This window comes from Chaetodon trifascialis, chromosome 13, assembly GCF_039877785.1.
Source record: "Chaetodon trifascialis isolate fChaTrf1 chromosome 13, fChaTrf1.hap1, whole genome shotgun sequence".
NCBI classification, from domain to species: domain Eukaryota; kingdom Metazoa; phylum Chordata; class Actinopteri; order Chaetodontiformes; family Chaetodontidae; genus Chaetodon; species Chaetodon trifascialis.
In genome coordinates this window covers 27,626,341-27,649,572 of record NC_092068.1, presented here as the reverse complement: position 1 = coordinate 27,649,572, position 23,232 = coordinate 27,626,341, and the positions used below count along the sequence as shown (strand labels likewise).

The window sequence follows — 23,232 nt, the reverse complement described above, 5'->3', positions numbered from 1 at the left end:
CTTAACGGTCTTGGGCCATCTTATTTTTCTGACCTGCTTTTATCATATCAGCCCTCGCGGACCCTGAGGTCCTCTGGTACGGCCTTTTAACCTTTCCACGAATTAAGACAAAAACCCATGGTGAGGCTGCATTCAGCCATTATGGACCTTATGGGTGGAACAGCCTGCCAGAGAGCCTCAGGGCCGCAGAGACGGTTGATATTTTTAAGCAGAGGCTCAAGACATACCTTTTAGTCTCGTGTTTAATTGATTTTATTTGTTCATTTATTAATTTATTTGTTTTTAATTGATTTCCATCCATTTAATTCACTTATTTTAAGTCTTTGTGCATTTTATTTCTTTGAATTATCTCAGCTCTTATTACTTTTAAACACTACTGTTAGACTGCATTTTTTCTCTTAGTAGCTCCAGTGTCTCCTCATGGGGGTCCTCCACACCATGGCGGTCCTGCGGACAGTGGTGCCTCTTGGTGTGGATGGCCCCTTTATGCGATTTTCCTCACCAGGATCCTCAGTACCAGGCCATGTCAAAAACCAAGTGTGTGCGTGCGTGCGTGCGTGCGTGTGTGCGCGCGTGTGTGTGTCTCTGTCAGTGGGTGGGGGTGGGAGGGACATATGGGGGTGGGAGGGACATATGGGGGCGGGAGGGCGGGGTTCTTGTTTTTGTTGTTTGTTTTGTGAAGCACTTTGTGCTACAATTTTTTTTGTATGAAAAGTGTTATATAAATAAAGTTGATTTGATTTGATTTGTCTTCTTTCTTCTCAACACGTTTGTTTCAGTACATGAACACGCAGCCGTCAGCAACAGCTGGCGCCACCTACTGCTTATCTCAATGAACCAACCCCTAATGATTATAATAAACTGTTCATTCATATTCTTCTGCCAATTTTCTCTGAGTTTGGTATAACTTTGCCGTACGTGTGAATGGAAACATGTCTTCATTGTGTTGTGATCGCCCTATTGGTGCACTTACTTCTAAAAGGAGCTGATTTGCTTATACATGGAATCTAGCAGGCTGCTGTCTTGTCCTGTCTTAAGTTGTACTCTGCATGTAATTGTACCCAACAGGAGGAAATTATACATTATAGAGTATTACAGTTGAACTGACAAATGCAAAGTACAACCTTGCTGCACCCTCTTGTCTCCCATCTGCACCAGCCATAACTAATTTCTTCCCTCTCACCTCATCCCTATACATCTCTTTTTATTCTCTCTCCCCCATCACTCATTTCACCTCCTCTACATCTTCCTCCGCCGTCTCACTTTCCCCCTTGTCCCTCTTTCCTCGTTCTCTCTCCCTTCTTCTCATCCATCTCCCACCTCTCCACCTCCCTCTCTACTCCCATTTCTCTGCCATCTTCATATCTATCTCTCTCTCTGTCAGGGGCAGAGGAGGCAGAGTATCATTTAGCGAAGATAGCTTTTGCAGGCATGCCGATGCGCGCGCACACACACACACACACACACACACACACACACACACACACACACACACACACACACACAGTTAGCCCGGCTATCCATTGTCTCCCAGTGCATCTGGATGCTTGGTGGGCAGCTGCTAAGCTGGATGTTATAAAGTGCAACTGGTGCTCTGTTTGGGGAGAGCTTGAGGAGAGAGTAATGGAAAGAGGAGGTGGATAGAGGTGGTAGGAGGTAGAGAAATGGGGGGGAGAAAGGAGGGAGGAAGGAGGGCCAACAGTGGATAGAGAGAGTGAGAGACGAGGCGGGGGAGATAGAAACAGGAATGAAACACAGGAAAAAGCGAGGCGGGGCGAAAAGCAATCCTGTTGGCGCTGATAGATTTCTGGGAGAACAATGTTATCTCTGTCTCCCCCTCCACACACACACACACACACACACACACACACACACACATACACGCACACACACACCTTGTAATAGAGAGAGCTAACAAATCTTTGTGGAGAAGTACATGTATCCAAAGCCTTTATTTTACAACCCAGAAACGCTCTGAAGGCGGCACAGTAGACTTACAAAGAAGCCGAACCGGCCAGAAATAGAAACACAGTCGAACTCTGCATACAAAATGTGTGTGTGTGTGTGTGTGTGTGTGTGTGTGTGTGTGTGTGTGTGTACTGGCTGTGGCATCTCGGTGTCGGTTTATTTACATTCCACGCTGCATGGGGGCGTGCGGTGAGGAATAAGGTAAACCGAGGGAAGCCGGAAATAGCGGTGACAGAAAATGTGAGACAGGTGATATTGAAGCTGCGGTGACGGAGCGACAGAGATGGCTGAGGAAAGATTTAAAGAGCAGGTGGGAGCTGACCACAAAACTCGAGTCAGCACAGTGGCTAAAGCAATGCTCCTCTGTAAAGGCGTCGTTGGAATATCAAACGCTCGGCCCCTGTAGGGTTGAAATCTGGCTCTTAAGTGTTTGTAGCTTGCTCTCTCATGGAGAACGGCAGCTGCATTCAGCTCAGATTCATTATAGCAGTTACAATGGATGAATAAAGCCAACCAAGAGTCATGGCAAAAAGAAATCAATAAAACATGTCCGGAAATGTCTGAAGCCCCTCGTGCAGCACAATCAACTTCACGGCTGGTCTGTAAATCTGCTGTTCTTCAGTCAGTCGCTAAGTTTGCTACTTGTTGCAGCACTTTGACCAATAAGGAGGAACTTGTTTAAAGTTACTTTTGAAATGATATATTTTCCATATTACGCACCTCTGTCATGTAAAAGTTACTTGATAATATCACTGTCTGTCTTTCACCAAAGTGACTACAAAAGCAGAGGTAGCGTTACATTTGGCTGGATATCATGGCTATATTTTGCTTTGTAATAATAACCCCATTGCCACGATAGCCACTGCCTGGTCTCTATGGCAACGTTAGCTTACCTCATGATTGGTTTTGTTTTTCCAACATGAATGTCTCACCCGACAGATGCTTCATTATGGGGTAAGGTTACTGTCAAAAGTTTCGTGCGTGCACACATAAAAATCATGCCCGTATTAAAAATATGTGCGTGTTAGTCTGTAGTTGTGCATAAATAAAAAAACTCTTGTTTAAGTCAAATCATGCATAGATTATGCAGTGTATAAATTATCTGTGAGAATGCAACTCGTAAAGTTACAACTTTCCAAAATGACAAATATGGATTGCAGTTTACGGACGTACGCTTCCTTCAGAATGAATACGAATCTGACAAGCGTGAAGTAACTGTCAAAACTACGTCACGAGGTCACAGGCATTACGTATCGAGTGGAAGATAACATCGATTCTACAAACTGCACATGCGTGAAAGATGGCGGCGAGGGATTTGGAGCAAAGTCAAGTACGTAATTTCAAATAGTTTTAATATCATTTTCTTACTACATTGGTCTCGGGAACTGACTCAAAGTGTACATCTGTCTTATATTGGTGAGGGTAACAACCCAGACGACGTGTTTTAGACCAGCTGGGTCATGGTTAACCTAGTTTAGCAGTGTTTCCGCGATGTACACTTTGAGTCAGTTCCCGAGAACAATGTAGTAAGAAAATGATATTAAAACAATTTGAAATTACGTATTTGGCCGTTTCTCAATATGCGTTCTTTTCTGTACTTGTGTTCTTGTCTACTTGAGAAACATCATCACTCTCCCTCGCCGCCGTCATCTTTCACGCATGCGCAGTTTGTAGAATCGATGTTATCTTCCACTCGATACGTAATACCTGTGACCTCGTGACGTGGTTTTGACAGTTACTTCACGCTTGTCAGATTTGTCATTTTGGAAAGTTGTAACTTTACGAGTTGCATTCTCACAGATAATTTATACACTGCATAATCTATGCATGATTTGACTTAAACAAGAGTTTACAAATTTTTTATTTATGCACAACTACAGACTAACGCGCACACATTTTTAATACGTGCACGATTTTTATGTGTCCACGCACGAAACTTTTGACAGTAACCTTACCCCATACTTCATAACCGTGACCTGACACATTTCTTTACGCTATAGTCTGTTTTTCAGCCATATGTGTTTAAGTGTGAGGTTGATACCCAATAAAAAGGCATTGAATTATTATATTTAGGTGTGCAATTATTGTTTCTGTACCATCATTTAGCCCTTTGAGTAATTTGCGATGAATAATCCATGTAATCTGTGATCATTCTGATGTTGTACTTTAGGTTTTTCTACCGTATTAGTGAAATGGAAATGAGCTGATCTGAATTATTCAGCCTGAATATTCACTGCATGGTGACTACAGCATGTAAATAGTGTGCATTTTCTTGCATTTTCCATAAATGACCTGATCAACTCTGCACTGAGAGCCACTGTCACCGATTCCTCTACTACAGTTCATGGTACACGGCTGATGTGCAGCGTGTGCTATAGATTGGATCATGAACACTGGCTGTTGGTGGAGTCTGTTTATGTCAACCTGGTGAGGCCACGAATCTGGAATGATCAACTCACCTGTGGGTTTGCTGAGGTCTGGATTTGTATGTGCAATCATTTTCCCTGAAATCTAATCGTTCTGGAGTCTGACGCTGGACACACACATAAATGGTGGAGAAGTGGTTTTGTTGGAGCACTTTGAGACATTTCAGTTGACATTATGATGCTGAACTGCTGTGAAACTACAGCTGCTTGACACTGCTTGAACATTGTCTCAACAAGAAAGTCCTGACTGCGCTCACACCTGCTGCCTTCACTGCGTTCAGAGCGTCCAGAGAGTGAAAACACATCAAGGTCAGGCGAAAAGGAAACTCCACGTCGTCCATGAAGTGTGAATGTGAACCAGGAGAGGTGGACCAAGAAGTCAAACTGACTCCAACTGCTTCGTGCATACAAATGTGTGTATGCTCTCAATTCCTATTACTCGCTTATTTGCACTCCCGTCTGCAAGGAGGCGGCTGATGATTAAAGAGATAACTGGGAACCACTCTCGCTAAGATTTGTTGACTTGAAGGTCAAAAGACACGAAGGCATGTGGGCTACAACTGGGCTAAATTTGGATGAGAGGTGAACTGTTTTTCTGTGTTTAGGTGACTTACATCTGTTGTTTCAGGGTATTTAAAGACTGCATTTCAATGTGATGCAGCTCCGAACTACACATTAGTTTGAACGCTGCGGAAAATGTGCTTATGGGTAAAGTAGACGGCCCACAACTCCTCACTGTTTAACCAAATTTAGCTCAGTTCTAACCTTGATGTCTAGACACCTTTTGACCACGTGTACTGGGTGGGGGAACCTGGGAATATCAGCCAACAGACTGCGGTGAAGGAGCGAGGAGGATTTAAGGCGGCATCTGATCTGCAAAGTCGACCGTGAGGTGACGAACCAGACGGCAGGAAATGGAGATGCTTTTCCACCATGCAACACAACCAATCATGTGGCATTTTACACTTATCACAGACAGCCACAAAGTGGCGGCTGGCGTGTGAAACGCTCAACCGGTTCAGCCGGCGAGCTCGTACAAACCCGAAGTGGCGTTTCGTGCCTTTTTTTCTCTCGTTTTAATAAATGTGGCCTTTTGTCTGTGCGAACCTGTCAAAATTAGATTAGTTTTCCACAGCGAGCGTGGCCTTTACACACACACACACACACACACACACACACACACACACACACACTCAGGGATAGACTCAGCTTCTATGCGTGAGGCCAATTCATTTTGCCACAAGTGGTCCCAGATTGGATCTGGTCAGAGTCCCATTACGTCTCACCTTGGCTGACCTTAAGCTGCCCCCCCCCCAACACACACGCACACAAACGTACGTATACACACAGACAAAAACACTCTCATAACTATATTAAGGCGCACACACACACGCACACACACGCACAGGTTGCCTCACCAAGACACAGGTCAGGTCACACACGCAGACAGACACACACAGAGCGGTATTGATTGTGTGTAACGTTATCTAGATGGGATCATTTCTATTGATTTAGAAAGAGGGTCACTCTGATCAATGCTATCTGCTCGTCTGCTGTGTCATTAGAGCCTGAGCGCCGAAATATCTCACGATCTGTTCTTCCCTCTTAGAAAAGCCACTGAGCAGCAGAAGGAATTACCGGTTTGATCTCAGGTATCAACAGCGCCCGACACTGCCGACGTGCCCCGGAGCAAGGGCATCTATATGTCATCTGTGTTTACGCTGCCCAGCCTGCTCGGAGGACTTGTACACAACGTCAGCTGACAACCACGAAACAGAGATAACAGAGGAAGCAGATCACAAGACAAACGGTGTGCGTGTCCTTTATCATCATCATCATCACTGAGGAAGGGTCGGCCACGCTGCAGGTGTGATCATTTCTACTCAAACAGAGACAGACTCACTTGTTTATTAGTCTTGGTGGCGTCTGCGTCCTCCTGCAGGGACTGAAGACAGACATGAGCTCTGCGATGAATCTGCTGCATCATTTCACGTATTATTGAAAAAGGCCACAGACATGAAACTCATCTTTACGTTAATGTTGAAATGTAATTTTCTACTTTTTAAATTAAGTCTGGAGTGAATTTCTTCAGTCGGCAAATAAATGATGATAAAACAGAAGAAGACGAGACAATGACACACCTGAGAGCGTGTCTGCAGCTCTGACCTGAGATTCCATTAGAATACCAGCAGAATGGGGATAAGAAGGAAAGGTGTGAACAGCAGGTGTGAAATAAAGGTGTAAAGGTGTAAAAAGGCATCCAGGTACAAATGTAGAGAATCTGTGTTTCTGCACAGTGTGAAGCTCAAACTCCACGACGTCAGTGTGGACGCCACCCGCTTCACCTTCCTCAACCTTCCTGAGAATACAGCCAAATTATTGATGTGTGTGTGTGTGTGTGTGCGTGCGTGCGTGCGTGCGTGTGTGCGTGTTTTGGACCTTCAGAGGAACATTTCGTCTCTGTTTCAAAGAGCTGCTCAGACTCAGTGTTGGTTCAAGTTTTTAAGGATTCAAGAATTTAGGTAAGAGTAAAGACTGTGTGTGTGTGTGTGTGTGTGTGTGTGTGTGTGTGTGTGTGTGTGTGTTTGTGTGCGCACGCGTGTGTGTGTGTGTGTGTGTGTGTGTGTTTGTGTGCGAGCGCGTGTGTGTGTGCGTGTCCTCAGGCTGTTATGACCAAATGTGTCCCTTTTGCCCATCATTTTTTGCACCACTGCTCCTTAAACTTCATCAAGCACACACTCCTTCACATGTACCCCCCCCCACACACACAAACAGACCCTCCCCCCCCACACACACACACACACACAGGTATGTATGAATAAATTGATATAGTGGATCATTAAAAGCGAGCTTTCAAATGAGAGGATGTTTAAAAAGGTGAAGTCCAGATGTTCAGTCAACAAAGCGTTCAGTTAAAAATCACTCATTCACTTCACTCATTCACTTGGTCCTCCTTTGCAGAAACTTTCTGCTCATTTTATTTTAGCGTGGTGGGAGGGATGTCGCTCCCTGACCTCCAGGTGTCTTCAGTCCGGGACGCTCCCCCGAGGATCGACAGAGATGTTTAAGGATTTATCTCATTTTCTCGCAGCAGTGAGGACACGAGGTTCACACAATGACAGGAGTGAATACTCTCCCCGTTCATGCACACACTCGCGCTCTCTCTCCTTCACACACACACACACAGACACACACACACACACACACACACACACACACACAGACACACACACAGACAGACACACACACACACACACACACACACACACACACACACACACACACACACACACACACACACACACACACACACACTGCAGAGTCGCCTCCAGTCAAGCGTGTCTTATTGGCCTTCTGTTTGACTTCCTATTCAGCTCAGTGTGTGTGTGTGTGTGTGTGTGTGAGAGAGAGAGAGAGAGAGAGAGAGAGAGAGAGAGAGAGAGAGAGAGAGAGAGAGAGAGAGAGAGAGAGAGATCCAGATGGAGATGGGTTTATAATCACAGGACAGTTGTTGTTTTTATTATTATTTTATCGTTGTTTTTACTGCTCACTAAACTGAGAATGAGGAGTGGAGAGGAGAGGGGAAAGAGGAGAGGAGAGGGGAGAGAAGGGAAAGAGGAGAGGAGAGGGGAGAGAAGGGAAAGAGGAGAGGAGAGGGGAGAGGAGAGAAGGGAAAGAGGAGAGGGGAGAGGAGAGAGAGGAGAGGAGAGAGGGGAAAGAGGAGAGGGGAGGGGAGAGAAGGGAAAGAGGAGAGGAGAGGGGAGAGGAGAGAAGGGAAAGAGGAGAGGGGAGAGGAGAGAGAGGAGAGGAGAGAGGGGAAAGAGGAGAGGGGAGGGGAGAGAAGGGAAAGAGGAGAGGAGAGGGGAGAGGAGAGAAGGGAAAGAGGAGAGGGGAGAGGAGAGAGGAGAGAAGGGAAAGAGGAGAGGAGAGAGGGGAAAGAGGAGAGGGGAGAGGAGAGAAGGGAAAGAGGAGAGGGGAGAGGAGAGAGGGGAAAGAGGAGAGGAGAGAGGGGAAAGAGGAGAGGAGAGAAGGGAAAGAGGAGAGGAGAGAAGGGAAAGAGGAGAGGGGAGAGGAGAAGCTCAGAGTGGCAACAAATAAGGGAGAAGGAAGGAGGAGGAGAAAGCAAACAGACAAACAGAAAGGAAGGCTGCAAAGGTGGAAGAGAATAAACAGGAGCAAGAGGGCAGATGGTGATGAGAGGAGCGATGAAAGAAAAGGGAAGAGAGGAGAGCAGAGAGGTGATGGAAGGAGGAGACGCAAGCTGGGTTGCGAGTGAGGAGGAGGGGAGGGGAATGAAAGGAGTAAAAGGTAAAGTAAAAGGCAGAGAAATAAAGAAGAAATACAAAAGGAAAGTAAGGGAGGAGAAATGGGGAAGAGAGAAAGGTCCTGAAAGAGGTGGAGAGAGGAGAGAGAATAAAGGGAAGGAGCAGAAGATGAGAGGAGTCACAACTGTTTGAGAAAAGAGGAGCCAACAGGAGAGCAATGAAAGACAAAAACAGCGGACAGTGGACGTAACCAAGTACAGTTTTGAGATACTTTGACTGTCCTTTATATTTCTGCTACTTTGTACTCCACCACATTTATCTGACAGCTGACGTCAAAGTGCTTTTCACATGAAGGTTTTTAAAGAAAACATGTGATCGGTTAATTAAACGTGAAGAAAACGGCCCAAAAGTACATAAAGCAGTCAGACTTATTAGAATATTAGGCTTAAAGAGTACTTTTACTCTCAATACTTGGAGTATGTTTTGCCAAGTTAGTAGTTTTGAGCTAATGTGATATTTCAAATGCAGAACTTTTACTTTCAGCTAAGTATTTTTATGTGGCATCACTACTTCTACTGGAGTAAATGTAGTGAGAGAGGAGACGAAGAAGAACAACAACATCAGTCGGTTCAGCCAAAATGACAAGTTTACGCTCGAGACTTTGCCCCCTAGTGGTGGTAGAGAGGATGACGGAGCAGAGGAGGAGGTCAGGTGAAGTTAGCACGTGAGGAGGTGAGGAGGAGCAAAGGAAGAAACTATCACAGCATTTCTTTCTCACTTTTCTCCATCTGCTTCCATTTCCTGTCTCTCTCTCTCTCTCTCTCTCTCTCTCTCTCTCTCTCTCTCTCTCTCTCCGTCCCGCCCACAACATTTGCAGGGTTCATCCAAGTCGCGTCGACACCCACTCACCTCCAACACACTACCTCAGTTTCCATGGTGATCGAGTAGCGACCGCGCTACATAAATATGTACTTTAACGTTGAGCGCTCCACGACTCATTAAGAAGATCTTTGGATGGACGTGAGTCTGTGAGGGAGTCCTTCGTCCTCTTAAAGGGCCACACGACAGAAAATTAAACTCTTCAATCCCTGCGAGTATTTGCTTCATGAACCCGTGAGGTTGTCGGGACGTGAGAGCGGGCGCCGCTCTGCGGAGCGTCACATGATGGCAAATGTGACCCTGGGGGTTTCATGAGTACAAGAGAGCGTTTTCTAGTTCACGAGCCACGAGGAAGTCAGGACAAAGCTTGTTTGGGTACTTTCATTCAGCGGTCTGTGAAGCGTCCCTAACGTGTCACATATTAACCCTTTGAGACATGCCGTCTCCTTTCTGCTCTTTTTCTGTGTGTCAAAGCTCTAAAAAGTTGGACGTAACAAAGGACATGGCGGCAGACAAACTGTGACTGACCAACACCAACAGACAGGTCGGGTCCAGCCTCGTCCCCCCGCCTGCATCTGATCCAGCAGCTTCTGGATCTCAGCGAGTTTCAACAGAAATGCTTCAACTGATTGTCCTGAAAAGCCATTACTCCTCAAAGTCTCCTGACCAGGTGATCACTGAACGTCTGAAGCACAGCCTTTAGCTCCAGCTTCTGAAGAGTTCACATTGACGGCTTCAGAGCAGGACGGAGTCCTTTCAGAGACCTCATGAAGGACGCGATTCATGTCCTTGAATAATGCAACGATGCTTCTGTGGAATAAATTGATGTTTTTACTCTTTTTACAACTCGAAGCTTCACTGTCATCACTGGATTAATTTGCTTCTTTTATGTTGGTGTAATTTTTAATATCACTTGTCAGTTGATTTTATTGATAATTTTTTGTTTTTATGATGCAACCTGTCCCTCAGTGAGCATAAATAAAGATTATGTCTCTTTCTATACGTAGAAATGTGCCTAACGTCTAAAGATGTGCTGCTACTCTGGGTGATAAATTGAAACATGACAAAGATAAAATCATCGTTATTCTGTGAGCTTGTCACAACAACATACGTCTTAGCAGTTGGCTGGCTGCCAAAGCCTGTGGGGGTTGGACGTATGCAGAGAGCATCTGGAGTCAGATGTAGAATGAGGATTTTATGGAGACGAAGTTAAAGGCATGAAGACTTCATGGAGCTGAAGCTTGTGGATTTTGTTTTTCCAGAGTTGAAGGAAGCAGCTCGTTAAGTCTGGTTTGGCTGATTTGGAAGCTAAAACATCTTTAGGTGTCTGCTTTGACCAAAAGGTTTTTTTAAGACCTCTAAACCTGAAGGCATCTTCACATTCATGTATGTTTTTATTTGTATTCCGTCACACATCGGGATTATTTTGAAGTTACTGGAGAGAAATGTTCCTCCATGTTCGTGTCCATGTCCGTGTCCATGTTCATGCAGATGTTCGTGTCCATGTTCATGCAGATGTTCGTGTCCATGTCCGTGTCCATGTTCATGCAGATGTTCGTGTCCATGTTCATGCAGATGTTCGTGTCCATGTCCGTGTCCATGTTCATGCAGATGTTCGTGTCCATGTCCGTGTCCATGTTCATGCAGATGTTCGTGTCCATGTTCATGCAGATGTTCGTGTCCATGTTCATGCAGATGTTCGTGTCCATGTTCATGCAGATGTTCGTGTCCATGTTCATGCAGATGTTCGTGCAGTCGGGTTAGAACGGGTGTCACTGCTTTGTTAGAGAAGCACAGTTTTTGACCTCGTGTCCATACGCCTGTTTTCTGGGTTAGGGTTTGATCACATAACATGTTGTGCAGGATCCTCTGGAGACTGTTTTCTGGGTGAATGTGGAATAAAATGAAATCCTTTGGTACACCAGTGATTTATTGCTGTGGATGAAGAAGAACCTCTTGTGCGATATTTTATCTTCTGTAAATCTACAAAGGTTCATTTAGATTCTCTGTTACTCCTTATGTGCACACTGTGATCTAAAGATGATCAAATGGACTCAATCACAGACAGTTATTCTATTGATTTGTATATTTGATCAATGATATTTGAGTAGAAGGTGAAGGAACATTTGATTTTCTTTGAATTGATTTCATGTTATTACATTCTCACTCTTTTAGCAGCTGATGTAGAACTCTCTTTCCTCATGATTGGACTTGTACTGTTTTATTGTAACTGTCATATATGTACATGTTACATCTGTTTGTACTGAACGGTAGCAGAGCCCACCTACACACTGGACAGTCTGCACTTTAGCATTAAGAGCATTCTTACAGTAATTTTAACCTGTTTAACACTAGACCTTTTAGCACAGCATCAAGAGAAGTCTTTGTCTGTCACTTGTTCCTGGTCAGCTGTCCTCACTTCATTCAGTTAAAACGTTCCCACTGTGGAGTTTGTTAGCATTTAATGTGCCTCACCTCCTGGAAAAGCTCAAGTCAGAGGAACTGATTCACGGTCCAGCCGAGCAGAGACTGGAAAGCCTCATCTGACAGCGAGAACTGAAGAACGACGACGGCATCAGAGGTTCAGCGAGAAAAGGTGTTTCTGTTGACATGGCGAAGAGCTCTCATGATGACCGCCATCGTTCCCTCATCCTAACCAAGCGTTTGACTGTCACCATGACGACAAAGGTGCCCTGACTATAATATGTTAACTAAACCATCAGACCAAACCAAAACCACCGCGCTGTCAAATCATAACGCAGATTCACATTCCAGCAGTGATTTGAGCCGACAGAGACGTCCAATCAGAAAACACTTGTTTTGTCTCTCTAAAGGTTAAAAATGACGAGTTTTGACTTGACGTGGACGACTGGATGAATCTGACATATCTGAAATATTTAAAATATCTGAAATATCTGAAGTATCTGGAATATTTAATATCTGAAATATCTGCACTCAGTGAATCGGTATCTGAAATAACAGACAGACAGACAGACAGACAGACAGACAGACAGACAGACAGACAGACAGACAGACAGACAGACAGACAGATGCTTTGTTGCTGTCACAGTCTGTATACACACCACAATATAATGAAAGACATCATACATTTATACACACACACCTATACACAAAGCACGTACACACACACAGTTAGCGGTGTGTTTGCACGCAGCGTCGTCTCTGCAGAGATAACGAACATCAGCTCATTGACATAAATGATTGAGGACGTCTGAAGCATGAACAAAGTGCGTCTTACACAAAGTGTGTTCAGCAGATATTTTAGCTTCGTGGGACTCGGCTTGAAAAAAAAAGAAACAACTTGTTGGTTCAGCCAAGTAATCAGACTGTGTCGGAAATTCACACACACACGCACGCAGACACGCACACGCACGCACGCACACACACACACACACACACACACACACACACACACACACACACACACACACACACACTCCATCTATCCCTTTGGAGCAGATGGCTCCACAGTCATAGCTGATGTTTCACACATCAATGAAGCACACCATGTACTCACAACTACTGAATACACACACTCTCTGTCTCTGTCACACACACACACACACACACACACACACACACATACACACACCCATGTCACGTAAGTCTCAGCTACTGAACACACACATGCTTGCACACGCACACATGCGTAACTGCTTGAACCCAGACGGGCCGACAGTTTCACTCACAACTGTTAAACACACACACACAGACAGTGATACACACACACACGTGCATGCACAGTGACTTAGTCACACACACATGCACAAATGCACACGCATGCACAGAGTGTCCTAATCAGTGCTAATTTATGGAGTGAGGAGCCATGCTGTTGGCAACTTCACTCAAACCTCAAAACACACACACACACACACACACACACACACACACACACACACACACACACACACTCACACACACACACTCACACACACACACACACACACACACACACACACACACACACACACACACACACACACACTCACACACACACACACACACACACACACACACACACACTCACAGACGCATTAACAGCTGAGAGGCAGTAGGTTATAGTGTTGTATTGTCTTGGGTGTTGTTAGGCCTGATGTCAAATAGCCTTTAGCACAGAGAGAGAAGACTGCACGTAGCCGGTGGCTCAAGGACATTATTGCTGTTACAAGGCAGCAGGCAGCACCTGTGCTTTTAATTGAAAGCACTCGACACTAAACACCGACTTCTGATGAAGAAAATAAAGCCGACATCAGTTCACTGCACCTTCCCTTACTGCAGGTGATGGAGGTTTTAAGGCAGGAGCTCTAAAACACAGGAAACCTCCAAACAAACAAATAGCTGAGAAAATATTACTGCTGAGAGAAAATTAAATGCTCAGAAGGAATCTGATGTCAACTTTTTAGGAGGGTGGAGAAAATGAGCGTTATTAACTCACTGGAATCAATGTTTCTATAGCAACACCACTCTGGCCTGGCTGATACTGGGAAAGGTGTGAAATATTCCCTGACAGCTGGTGGGCATCATGAATTAATGTCGCCACGGAGTCACTGTGAACAACCTGATTTATGAAAACACACATGTAAACAGCAGAGGACTCTCTCACACATACACACAGTGAAGAGCAGAGGACGGACTTCTTCAATGAGTTTAAATGTTTTCATAAATGAAGACGCTGGACCACCCAGTGCAGCTTTGGGACACGTTGACAGCATGAATAGTAACACAGAGACGAAGACAACGTGTCCAAATATCTGTGGCACATTCAAGTGATTACGGTAGAGAAAAGCGTCTGATTCAGGGTGTCAGAACGATTTCTCTCCTCAGAGGAGACACGAGGGCGACATCAGCATGCAGTGTGAGATGTGTTTGCTAAACGCTCACCTGTCCAACAACAAAGTGTGAAACATTTCATGGAATGAAGATTCAGTCTGAAGACAGAAGCTTCTGCTGGGTTGGACGAGGTCACGTTATTTTCTCAACTGTTGTTTCCAAGGACAAGAATTAACTCTGAAGCTCAGCTTTTGTTCACCGACATGAATAAAAAAGCTTAAAGGACCAGTGCGTTGCATTCAGAGGCAGATCGAACACTCTGCCAGTGTTTGCTTTGTCCTTTCTGGGCTACGCTAGAAACATGGTGGTGCAGCATGGATGGGATATAAAGGGCTTCATGAAAACACTGCTTTTATTTTCATGTGATTATTCCTTTTCTGCCCAAAGATCTCACTGAATCTTACACACTGGGCCTTTAAAGGCGTCAGAACAAGCAGCTTTTAACAGCTGTGCTCATCATACATCACTTCATCATGCGATATGATCAACAGCTCCGCGATATTCCTCTACAGTCAGAATTCCATTTACAGCTTGTGACTTCATTCATATTTATTTCATTCATCGTGTTCTAACATATATTCTGCTGTAGCTGCTCAGCGGTGAGGTTGCTATATTAAAACATCAGAAGATGCTACCACTTTGCCCCAGTGAGTCCCAGTAAGCTGCGGAGCCGCCACCACGTCCCTTTCAGCATGTGCAGCTCTGCATGTGAGCGGCCATGATGGCTGTGATGTGAACTGTTTCCTCGTGCAGTGGTTTCAGCATCATTCTTTGTTTCCCTGCTCATTCATCCAGACGTCTCCTGGACTTCGTGTCCCCTCTGAGTTTAGAGGCGCTTTAAGGTTTGGTCCTTCCCAGGTTTCAGTTAAAGGGACACCCAGTGATCGTCCTCACATGCTTCCAGTTGTTGCTAACCGGCTATGAAATGATTGGACTGTGTTTTAATAACTTTTTCTGTCTGTGGGTCCATTGTTTTCCATTCATTCAACATATTGTGAAAATTAATGAACAAACTCTTAAACAAGTTCATTCAAACTCCACAGAAACAAAAGCTGAATATCATGAAAAACTGGAAGTTTATCCTCCCACACACACGACTGACGGTGTGTTCGGTGTCAAGAAACAGTACGAACCTGATGTTCACTGTGATTTAGAACGCTTCAAGAATCATTTTTATTGATTTTAATACCAGATATAACTGAATGGAAATCAATGGCTGCCTGGAACAGTAAGAAAAACACATCAAAAATGTTTAGAAGTATGTGATTGTACATGTGTTTATATAGTTGATTTTCTTTTGCATTTGCTTTGCTTTTTATTCCCCGGCATGGGATCAATGAGGCTTTATCTTATCTTAACTAGTAAAGGTCTTTTAACTTTGGTGATGAATGAGAAAAAGGAGACTTCTTTGCATCAACATGGGACTGAACTTGAGTCATTATGAATAAATATATGAGGAAAGACAGACACTCATCCATCCCACTGATCTCCACACTCTCACTTTACACTGTTTGGCTTCAGTTTCGGCTCGTGTCTCCCTCATGCAATCCTTTTGTGCTGGCGCAAACATATCTCCCATTTTCCGTGCGCAGAGCGTGTTATTTGAATTTTTAAGACGTGATCGTTTCAGGCAATTTCATCAGACCTGCCTGCGCTAAGAACTTGGAGATAAAATTAGCTCAGGAATATGAGGATCCAAGGTGACTGGTGATAGTCATGTGTGGTTGTTCGCCAATTAAATCTCTTGATATAGCTTTCTATTCCTGTATTAGGTGACGAATGCAGTTGAATACGTGCCTTTGAAATGCCTCCATTTGCTTGTGTGGTTAATTAAAGAACCTGTATTTATGGCAGTGTGTTCGCAGTGAAAAGTTTACCTTGTGTTTTCTGACTTTGATGTATTTTAACACGTCTGAAAGGTCTAACTTTCATTAGTTTTTCAGCTGCCTCATAAAGCATGATAATCAATGTGCTAGAAGGAGCAAGTGAACTTCTATTCTTAACTATTCTACAGTGACAAATCAAAAATATATCATGATAGAATTAAATGAAAGACTCCTTTCAGCTTTATGTCCACACAAAGGAGGAAACAGGATGCTGCTGTTTTACAAAATTGGCACTAAGGAGGATGCAGAGAGCGCCGTTCACTTCCTGTTTCCTGCTGACTGCACTGCTGGACTCGCTCATCACATGTTATCTATTTTAAAATTAATTACAGCAAAACACATTTTCATTGTTTAGAAACAAAAAAAAAAGACATCGTGAAGGCTGACCTTCGCTTTCAGGGCGTCTTCTGACCGTCAGCAGCTTGCTTAGCATTCGCCCCGCGGACTGCACGCAGCGACACGGTTCACACACATTTTAAACTCCTGAACGGGGCTAAAAGCAGGCCAGCTAACGAAAGACACGCAAACTGTAAATCAGGCAACTTTGGAGTTAGCCGGAGTCACATTTCTCCTCTTTTTAGACAAGAGCCTTCCTCCACCTCCACAAGCTCCACAACCTGGACCTACTGAAACCACAATCCCAGCAAAGAAGCCGACCCCCAAAACAACAAAGTGATGGAGATAAAAATAACTGAGCTATTACTACCAAAATGACTCCTTACTGAATAAAGTGGTCACATTAGTCTGACTAACGTTGGTTTCTTTTAACCATGAACATGATCGATCCAAGAGGTATTTATTGTAAGCATGTCGACAAAAGTCTCCTCACTCTAAAGAAGAGATCAGTTCAGTCCAAACCCAAAACGTCTGAACCCGAGCTGTGAGCAAACCTCAGACACAGCAGTGCCACATCACTTCAGGCCACAAGAAACAAAGTCACCGAAGAGGAGCACAAGGTTCTTCCTGTGCTGCCGTGTGTCTGACTTACAGGTGCACAGGTGATGTTAGGGTGCTGATCGGTGGCGTTAGAGCAGAGCGCCTTGGCTGGAGCTTCATTCAGAGTTTAAACTGAGGAAAAATAAAGCGCAGGCGCTCACAGAAGTGGCCGCACACTCAGTCCATAAAAATCTGATCAAGGATCTTTTATTAACACTGATAAGAGCCACGTGTTTGGCTCAGGGTTTCATCAGGCTCGTGAAACGCTGCCATGTGCCAAAGGCTGCTTTATTTTCCAACTACGTGTTCATCTTGCAGTTGTCAGCACCTCCAGCTCCACGACACGACACGTGATGAGATCGCAGTATGAGACGGGTTTTCTCAGTTCTGGTAGTCCAGATTTGTGATTAGTCTTCATTTTAAGACATAAACAGGCTTGTCAGAAGTAAAGTTTGGCTTCATGCGCTGATGAAAGGTTAAACGCCTGCATGTTGAGTAATGAAACGCACAATAGAACAACAAACTGCCGAAGACCTCGTGCTGTGTCTATGAGTTAACTGCAGGCCAGTCACTCCCGCAGACTCAGAGCCCATCGTTCCACCATGACATGTCAACATAATTTAGGATTTATGAGGGTTATTAGAGGTATTGACATGAGCAAAGGTGAAATACGATCTGACAGCAGAATCATAGGCAGAACAAAGACAGAAGGATCTTTATATCATCCAACATGTTTTTCATTTATTTCTAATGATCGACTCTGATGATGATGTGTTGCTAAAACTTAAAAATGTCTTTTAAAGAGGTTAAAATTTGTACTTTTGGTTCACTTGAGATAAAAGACAATAATGAAAGTGAGTTAGTGTCATGTTATTTCTTTTAAAAAGGACTCGCTCGTGCTTTTTGTGTAATGAGCTCACTGTAGCGCTGCCCTTATACAACCTCTCGACGTCTCATCTGATGTTTCCTTTGAAGCCTGTAGAAATTTCTGGTGCGTCTCTACAAGGACTTTACAGACACTGTAATTACGTTTGTAACACTCAGCACGAATGACGGAGAACGAGGTACAAGGTTTAGCTGGAGTTTAGATTATGAGAAAAAGAAGATCTGACTCATCTGGTCGGCTTCAACCTTCCCACACAGCTTCAGGATGCACAGAATGAGTTCTTCATTCAGGTTTTCATAGAATGTACAAAAAGGTCTTTAATTTGTCCCCATGTTGAGTTTTCAATGCTCCAAAATATTTATCAGATTAATGTTACGACGTCAAGAAGCGCCGAGTAATCAGTTTTTTGAGATCATATAAAATTTGCTGTCGAGGACGATGGTTTGGAGACAGAAATGTGCACGAAGCTGTGAGGACATGTGTTCAGAGAGTCGTGTCAAACTAAAGGTTCCTGCGCGTGACCTCAAACCCTGAACACAGCAGAAGGTGGAAAAAAGATGCTGAACACGCTGAAGTGCTGAGACGGAGCTAGACAAGCTTCTCCACCCCCAACCCCACCTGCAGCTTTCCGCCTCCAATACCAGTTAACCTAATGGAAGTGGCAATTAATTAACTGGGCAAACACACTGATTAAGGACCTGACAGTCAATGGGGGGGGGCGCTTTAAGTAATGTTGATTTAGAGGTAAGTGCTTCCAGGCTTTTGTTTGACGCAGAAAATAAAAGCGCTCAGGATCAAACATGAAGTGAGTCATTTCAGAAAATCCTTAAAAAGCAGCCAGACACATTGAAACCTTTCAAAATAAAAGCACTTCAATTTGGCTTCTTGTCTGTCCGGCAGCAAACTCAGCAGCTAAATTCGGCATCGGACACGAGGCCTTACCGTGTTTCTTTGGCCGTTGGTTCCTATTGGTCCTCTGAACACCCCCTTGATGCTCCTCAGCTGTCCGTCACGCAGGTGGGTGGAACTGATCACGATGTAGTAGCACGCCATTGGATTTGACTGGATCTCATGCACTTAAATATCTATCGGAGGAAAAAGTCTGGGAACCTGCCTCCTCTCCTCCTGCCTCTGCCTCCTCAGCCTCTCCTCATGTCTTCTGTCCTCCTCTGTCTTATGAACTAGAGGAGGGACGGAGAATGAAGGAGGAGCTGCTCTGATTTATTCTCTCTTTTCTCCAAGTTTGGGACTCTTTGCCTCCTCCCTGCTCATCTTCTCCTCCTCTTTTTGAATATCTCAGCCTCCTTTCTTTCCACTCTTCTCTAAATGTTTTTTCTTCTTCTCGTTTTATTTCCAAATTCCCTCTTTAGATATTTATTCAGAAGCCTTTTCCTTTGCTCCCATCTTTCATTCATCAGTCTCTCCTCATCATCGACTCCCCCCCCCCTTCTTGCTGAGTGGAAATTTCTCCCCCGAAATCTCAGCCTCTCATTGATCAGCCTCCTCTAACTCTCTCCCGTCCGCTGCCTCGCTCTCTCCACTTCACAGTGTCTCCAGCCTCCTCCTGCTTCCCTCCCTCTTTGGCTGTGGAGCTCTCTGAGTGGAGAGGAGGGATACTTTTTGCCGCTCCTCTCACTGTCTCCCCCTCTCCTGCCTCTGTCTTTGTGTCTGTCTTTGCTCCCTGCCTCCTCCTTGTTAGTGAGGAGTACTCAGTCTTGTCCTCCTCCCTCAGTCTCTCTCTCTCTCTCTCTGTCAGAGCCGGCGAGCAGCTCCCTCTCAGATGCTCCTCTGCTCTCCTCTGCTGCGCTGCATGTGTTGGCTGTCCTCCCTCCCTCCCTCCCTCCCTCACTCCCTCTGCCTCCCTCTCTCTGCTGATCTCTTGCTCTGTGGCCAGCAGAGTGGTTTGCTCCTCAGTTACCCGCGGTTACCATCTGCCCTTTTAACGCATGAAGTGCTGACGCTCGCTCTCTCCTCCCTCCCTCTCCTCCCTCTCCCCCTCCCTCCCTCTCCGTCCCTCCCTCTCTCTCGCTCCCTACATCTCTCTCTCTCTCTCTCTCTTGCTGTCTTTCTTCTCGCTTTAATCATCTCCTTCTCTCCCTCCTTCTCTCTTTCTCTCAAGCCAAAGGAGACAAGCTCCACCTACTGGTAAGCAGGAAACATACAGCGAGGAAAGAGGGAGGCGCAGCAGGAGGTGCTCTTTAGGTCCACCTTTGTTGTCTTTATCGGTCAAACTCGTGATGAGATGCAGAACAAACACGAGCACGGATGTTCACTTTTAATCCTGAAAACAGCAAAACCAAACGAGGGAACGATTGAAATCAGACATTGCGATGAGCACAGAGCAGTTTCAGTGTCCATGAAGACAAACAGAGACAAACGAACGGTTGGACTGTGGAAGAGACACACATGAAGAGCTAAGCATGCTAAAAGGAGAAATGCTAACAGAAGGTCAAATCTATCTAATCTCATCTATCTTCACTTTCATCATTCAGCTTTTATCAACTTTTCATGAGCTTCTTTTCTCCTCTTGGCAGAAATGGGCCTCCATATTATCTTATTCACCTTCTTAAAAATGTAAATCACGATGAAAAGAAGACCGTCGTTATGGGAAAATAAGGGCAAAAAACAATGTATAGTTACAGAATGTCGACGTCCGTGAGTTCATGATGGTTCCTCTTGTCCATAATCTTTTCTTTAACATTAATACGTCAGCACAAAATCTGGACTGATATCAGTCATTTTTGATTGTCCTGCTGATGATGGTGGTACAAAATACATAAACTGCTGAATAAGAATCTAACTATAAAAAGAATAAAAACATATCCTCCGCTGATGCGGAGCTAGCAAACTAAGAATGAGATGAGAAAGCTGTGTTCCACCCAGAATATAAAGGCCTTTTATTGCTTATGTTGCTGTTTTTCCTTCCAACGTAATTCTTGAGATGTGCTGACGCAGCAACATCGAGACACACAAACTTATAACTGCCTCGATCAGGACTGGAGCTCTTCACCATGTGAACAAATTAATCTTCTCACTCAACTGACAGCACTTGATCAAAATTGTCATTGACCAGGTCAGCGGCGTCTCGCAGAGCAGATCCATCGTCTCGCGGTGACTCGAAGCAGCGCTGTCAGGTGAGCTGACAGTTCATTACTGCCTCGTTAGCTAAGTGAGCAGAGGCCAGCCGCTCAGACGCACACTGTCAGCTAAGAACGTGACATTTGTTTGTTCTTTAAGAAGCTAACTAAGCTAACCCACCGGCACCTACATGTCCATCAGAAAACAGGCCAACTCTTCGTCCCTGTCCTCTTCTTCAGCCCTCACCAATGAATGAAAGTCAAGGCCAAGCTTGGTCGAACGAGCTCGGTCTGCTTTGCATTTCACGATTAGCATCTTTTCGGCACTCTGTCGACCATTTTTGAAGCTTCCTCTAGGATTCATTCTGCTTATGTTCTGGCACCTGGTTGTTACCTTTGAAGTCCTAACCTCACCTGTTATTGGTTGAGGGCTGCACACCCACTGCCCAAAGGCTGCAGCCCAGAAACATCCCAAACATAAGAAGCAACATAAAACGCACTTCCAGTGGGTCCTCAGTGATGGTTGACAGGGATTAGTTTTGTATGAGTCTGTACATTTTTTTTAATCCTAACACTTTAAGAAGCTCCCTGAAAAGCCACATGATCCAGATCTCCTGCATGCAACTCCTTAAGGATTTGACATGATGTACAAATGCTGGTGGCTGCTGAGCTTTTCCTTTAAAAACAGAGTTTCTCAAGGTCAAGTTTTGTCCTTAATTGACCGTAACAGCCTGAAGCAGCGACAGACTGAAGACAGTGAATCCAGGGTTTGATGAAGAAGAAGGAATCAAACTACACAGTGACGACTAATCTTTGACCTGAACTGAACACAAGCTGCAAACAAACGCCAAGTAACCCAAACATCTAAGCTAAATGATCCGAGGTGAACGTGAAACAGGAAACGCCTGTTAGAGGATGGCATGTTGGTGAAACGCAGCAGGTCAAAGATGAACCTAGAAGCAACGCTGAAAATAAAGCTGGACATTTCTGGACATTTCCAGCCAACAGCTGGCCGATCATTGGGAGATTAGTTTTCATTTTATACTCTAAGTGGTTTGAATAATGTGGTACAATTGGGGAGTTGATATTTACAGCAATACCTAATAGTGTGTGTTCCTTTCATTAATGACCTTGTTCTACACACACATTAGCAGAAGTTCACAGAGAAGCTGGTTAGTTAGTTCAGACTGAGACAACATTAGAAATTCAGCAGAAGAGCCAAAGTCACGTTTCCACTGGCTCGGCTCGGCTCGGCTCGGCTCGGCACGCTTTTGGCACCAGGTACTTTCCTCCGTTGGGTCGTGTACTGCAGATGGAACCCTGTCCTAGCTGACTGTCATGGCGATACCAGGTGAAACTGCTGTGATGTCACCTTCAACGCAGCACAAACTCTCAGGATCAATGAGTTCTTTTCACCAGCAGCCAAACACAAGAACGTCAGCACTTCTGACGGCCGCCATTTTTACAAATATGGAATTAAAACAACTGCTGTTCCACACAAATGACGATTCCACACCTCCTTCAGTCCTGGAGTTAAAATGAGTCAGACACACGATCCGGATGAAGAAAAACTCATATTTGTCTTCACGGGGCTAGAACAGTGACGAAGCACTGAAACATTTGAGACTAGAAAATAAAACAATAAAGATGATTTTATTTGGACATTCTTCTTCTGATTTTCTCTTCATGTCTGTCTTTTTCCAGTGACAGACCATTTTGACGTGGAGATGAAAGGTTTGCCTGTGAATATTCTCATTCATCCAGGTCATTGTAAGCTTCAGGGCATTCAATCGTTCGCAACCGGACTAGAGCTAGAGCTCTAGCAGACTAGAGCTGTCCTATCTGGTCTGGTGCGCATGAACTGATGAAGCCTGCTCGGATGAGAGACGAAACATCTTCCAAGACAAACTGACAAAGTCCGGTTGCGAACGATTGAATGCCCAGACGAAAGGTTTGAGAGGTCAGGTCCTCTGCCGTGACCACGTTGGCTTCCATGGGTTCACCTGTGTGAAGTCCGCCCAGACGTTTTGGATAAATCTACTTTCAGCTCAAAGCTAA

The 23,232-nt window shown here is 44.7% G+C and overlaps 1 protein-coding gene across 2 annotated transcripts in view; it reads right to left on the bottom strand.

The window, feature by feature from the left end:
- LOC139341288 (uncharacterized) overlaps nt 1-19,912 on the bottom strand; it is a 209,831-nt gene extending 189,919 nt beyond the window's left edge. For both annotated transcript variants that reach the window (XR_011602998.1, XM_070977720.1), the window contains exon 1: nt 19,040-19,912. Coding sequence is in view for 1 of the 2 variants with exons in the window: in XM_070977720.1 (XP_070833821.1) it covers nt 19,040-19,150 (111 nt within the window). In the remaining variant the exon portion in view is untranslated. The remainder of the gene's footprint in view (nt 1-19,039) is intronic.
- Nucleotides 19,913-23,232: the final 3,320 nt, after the last annotated feature.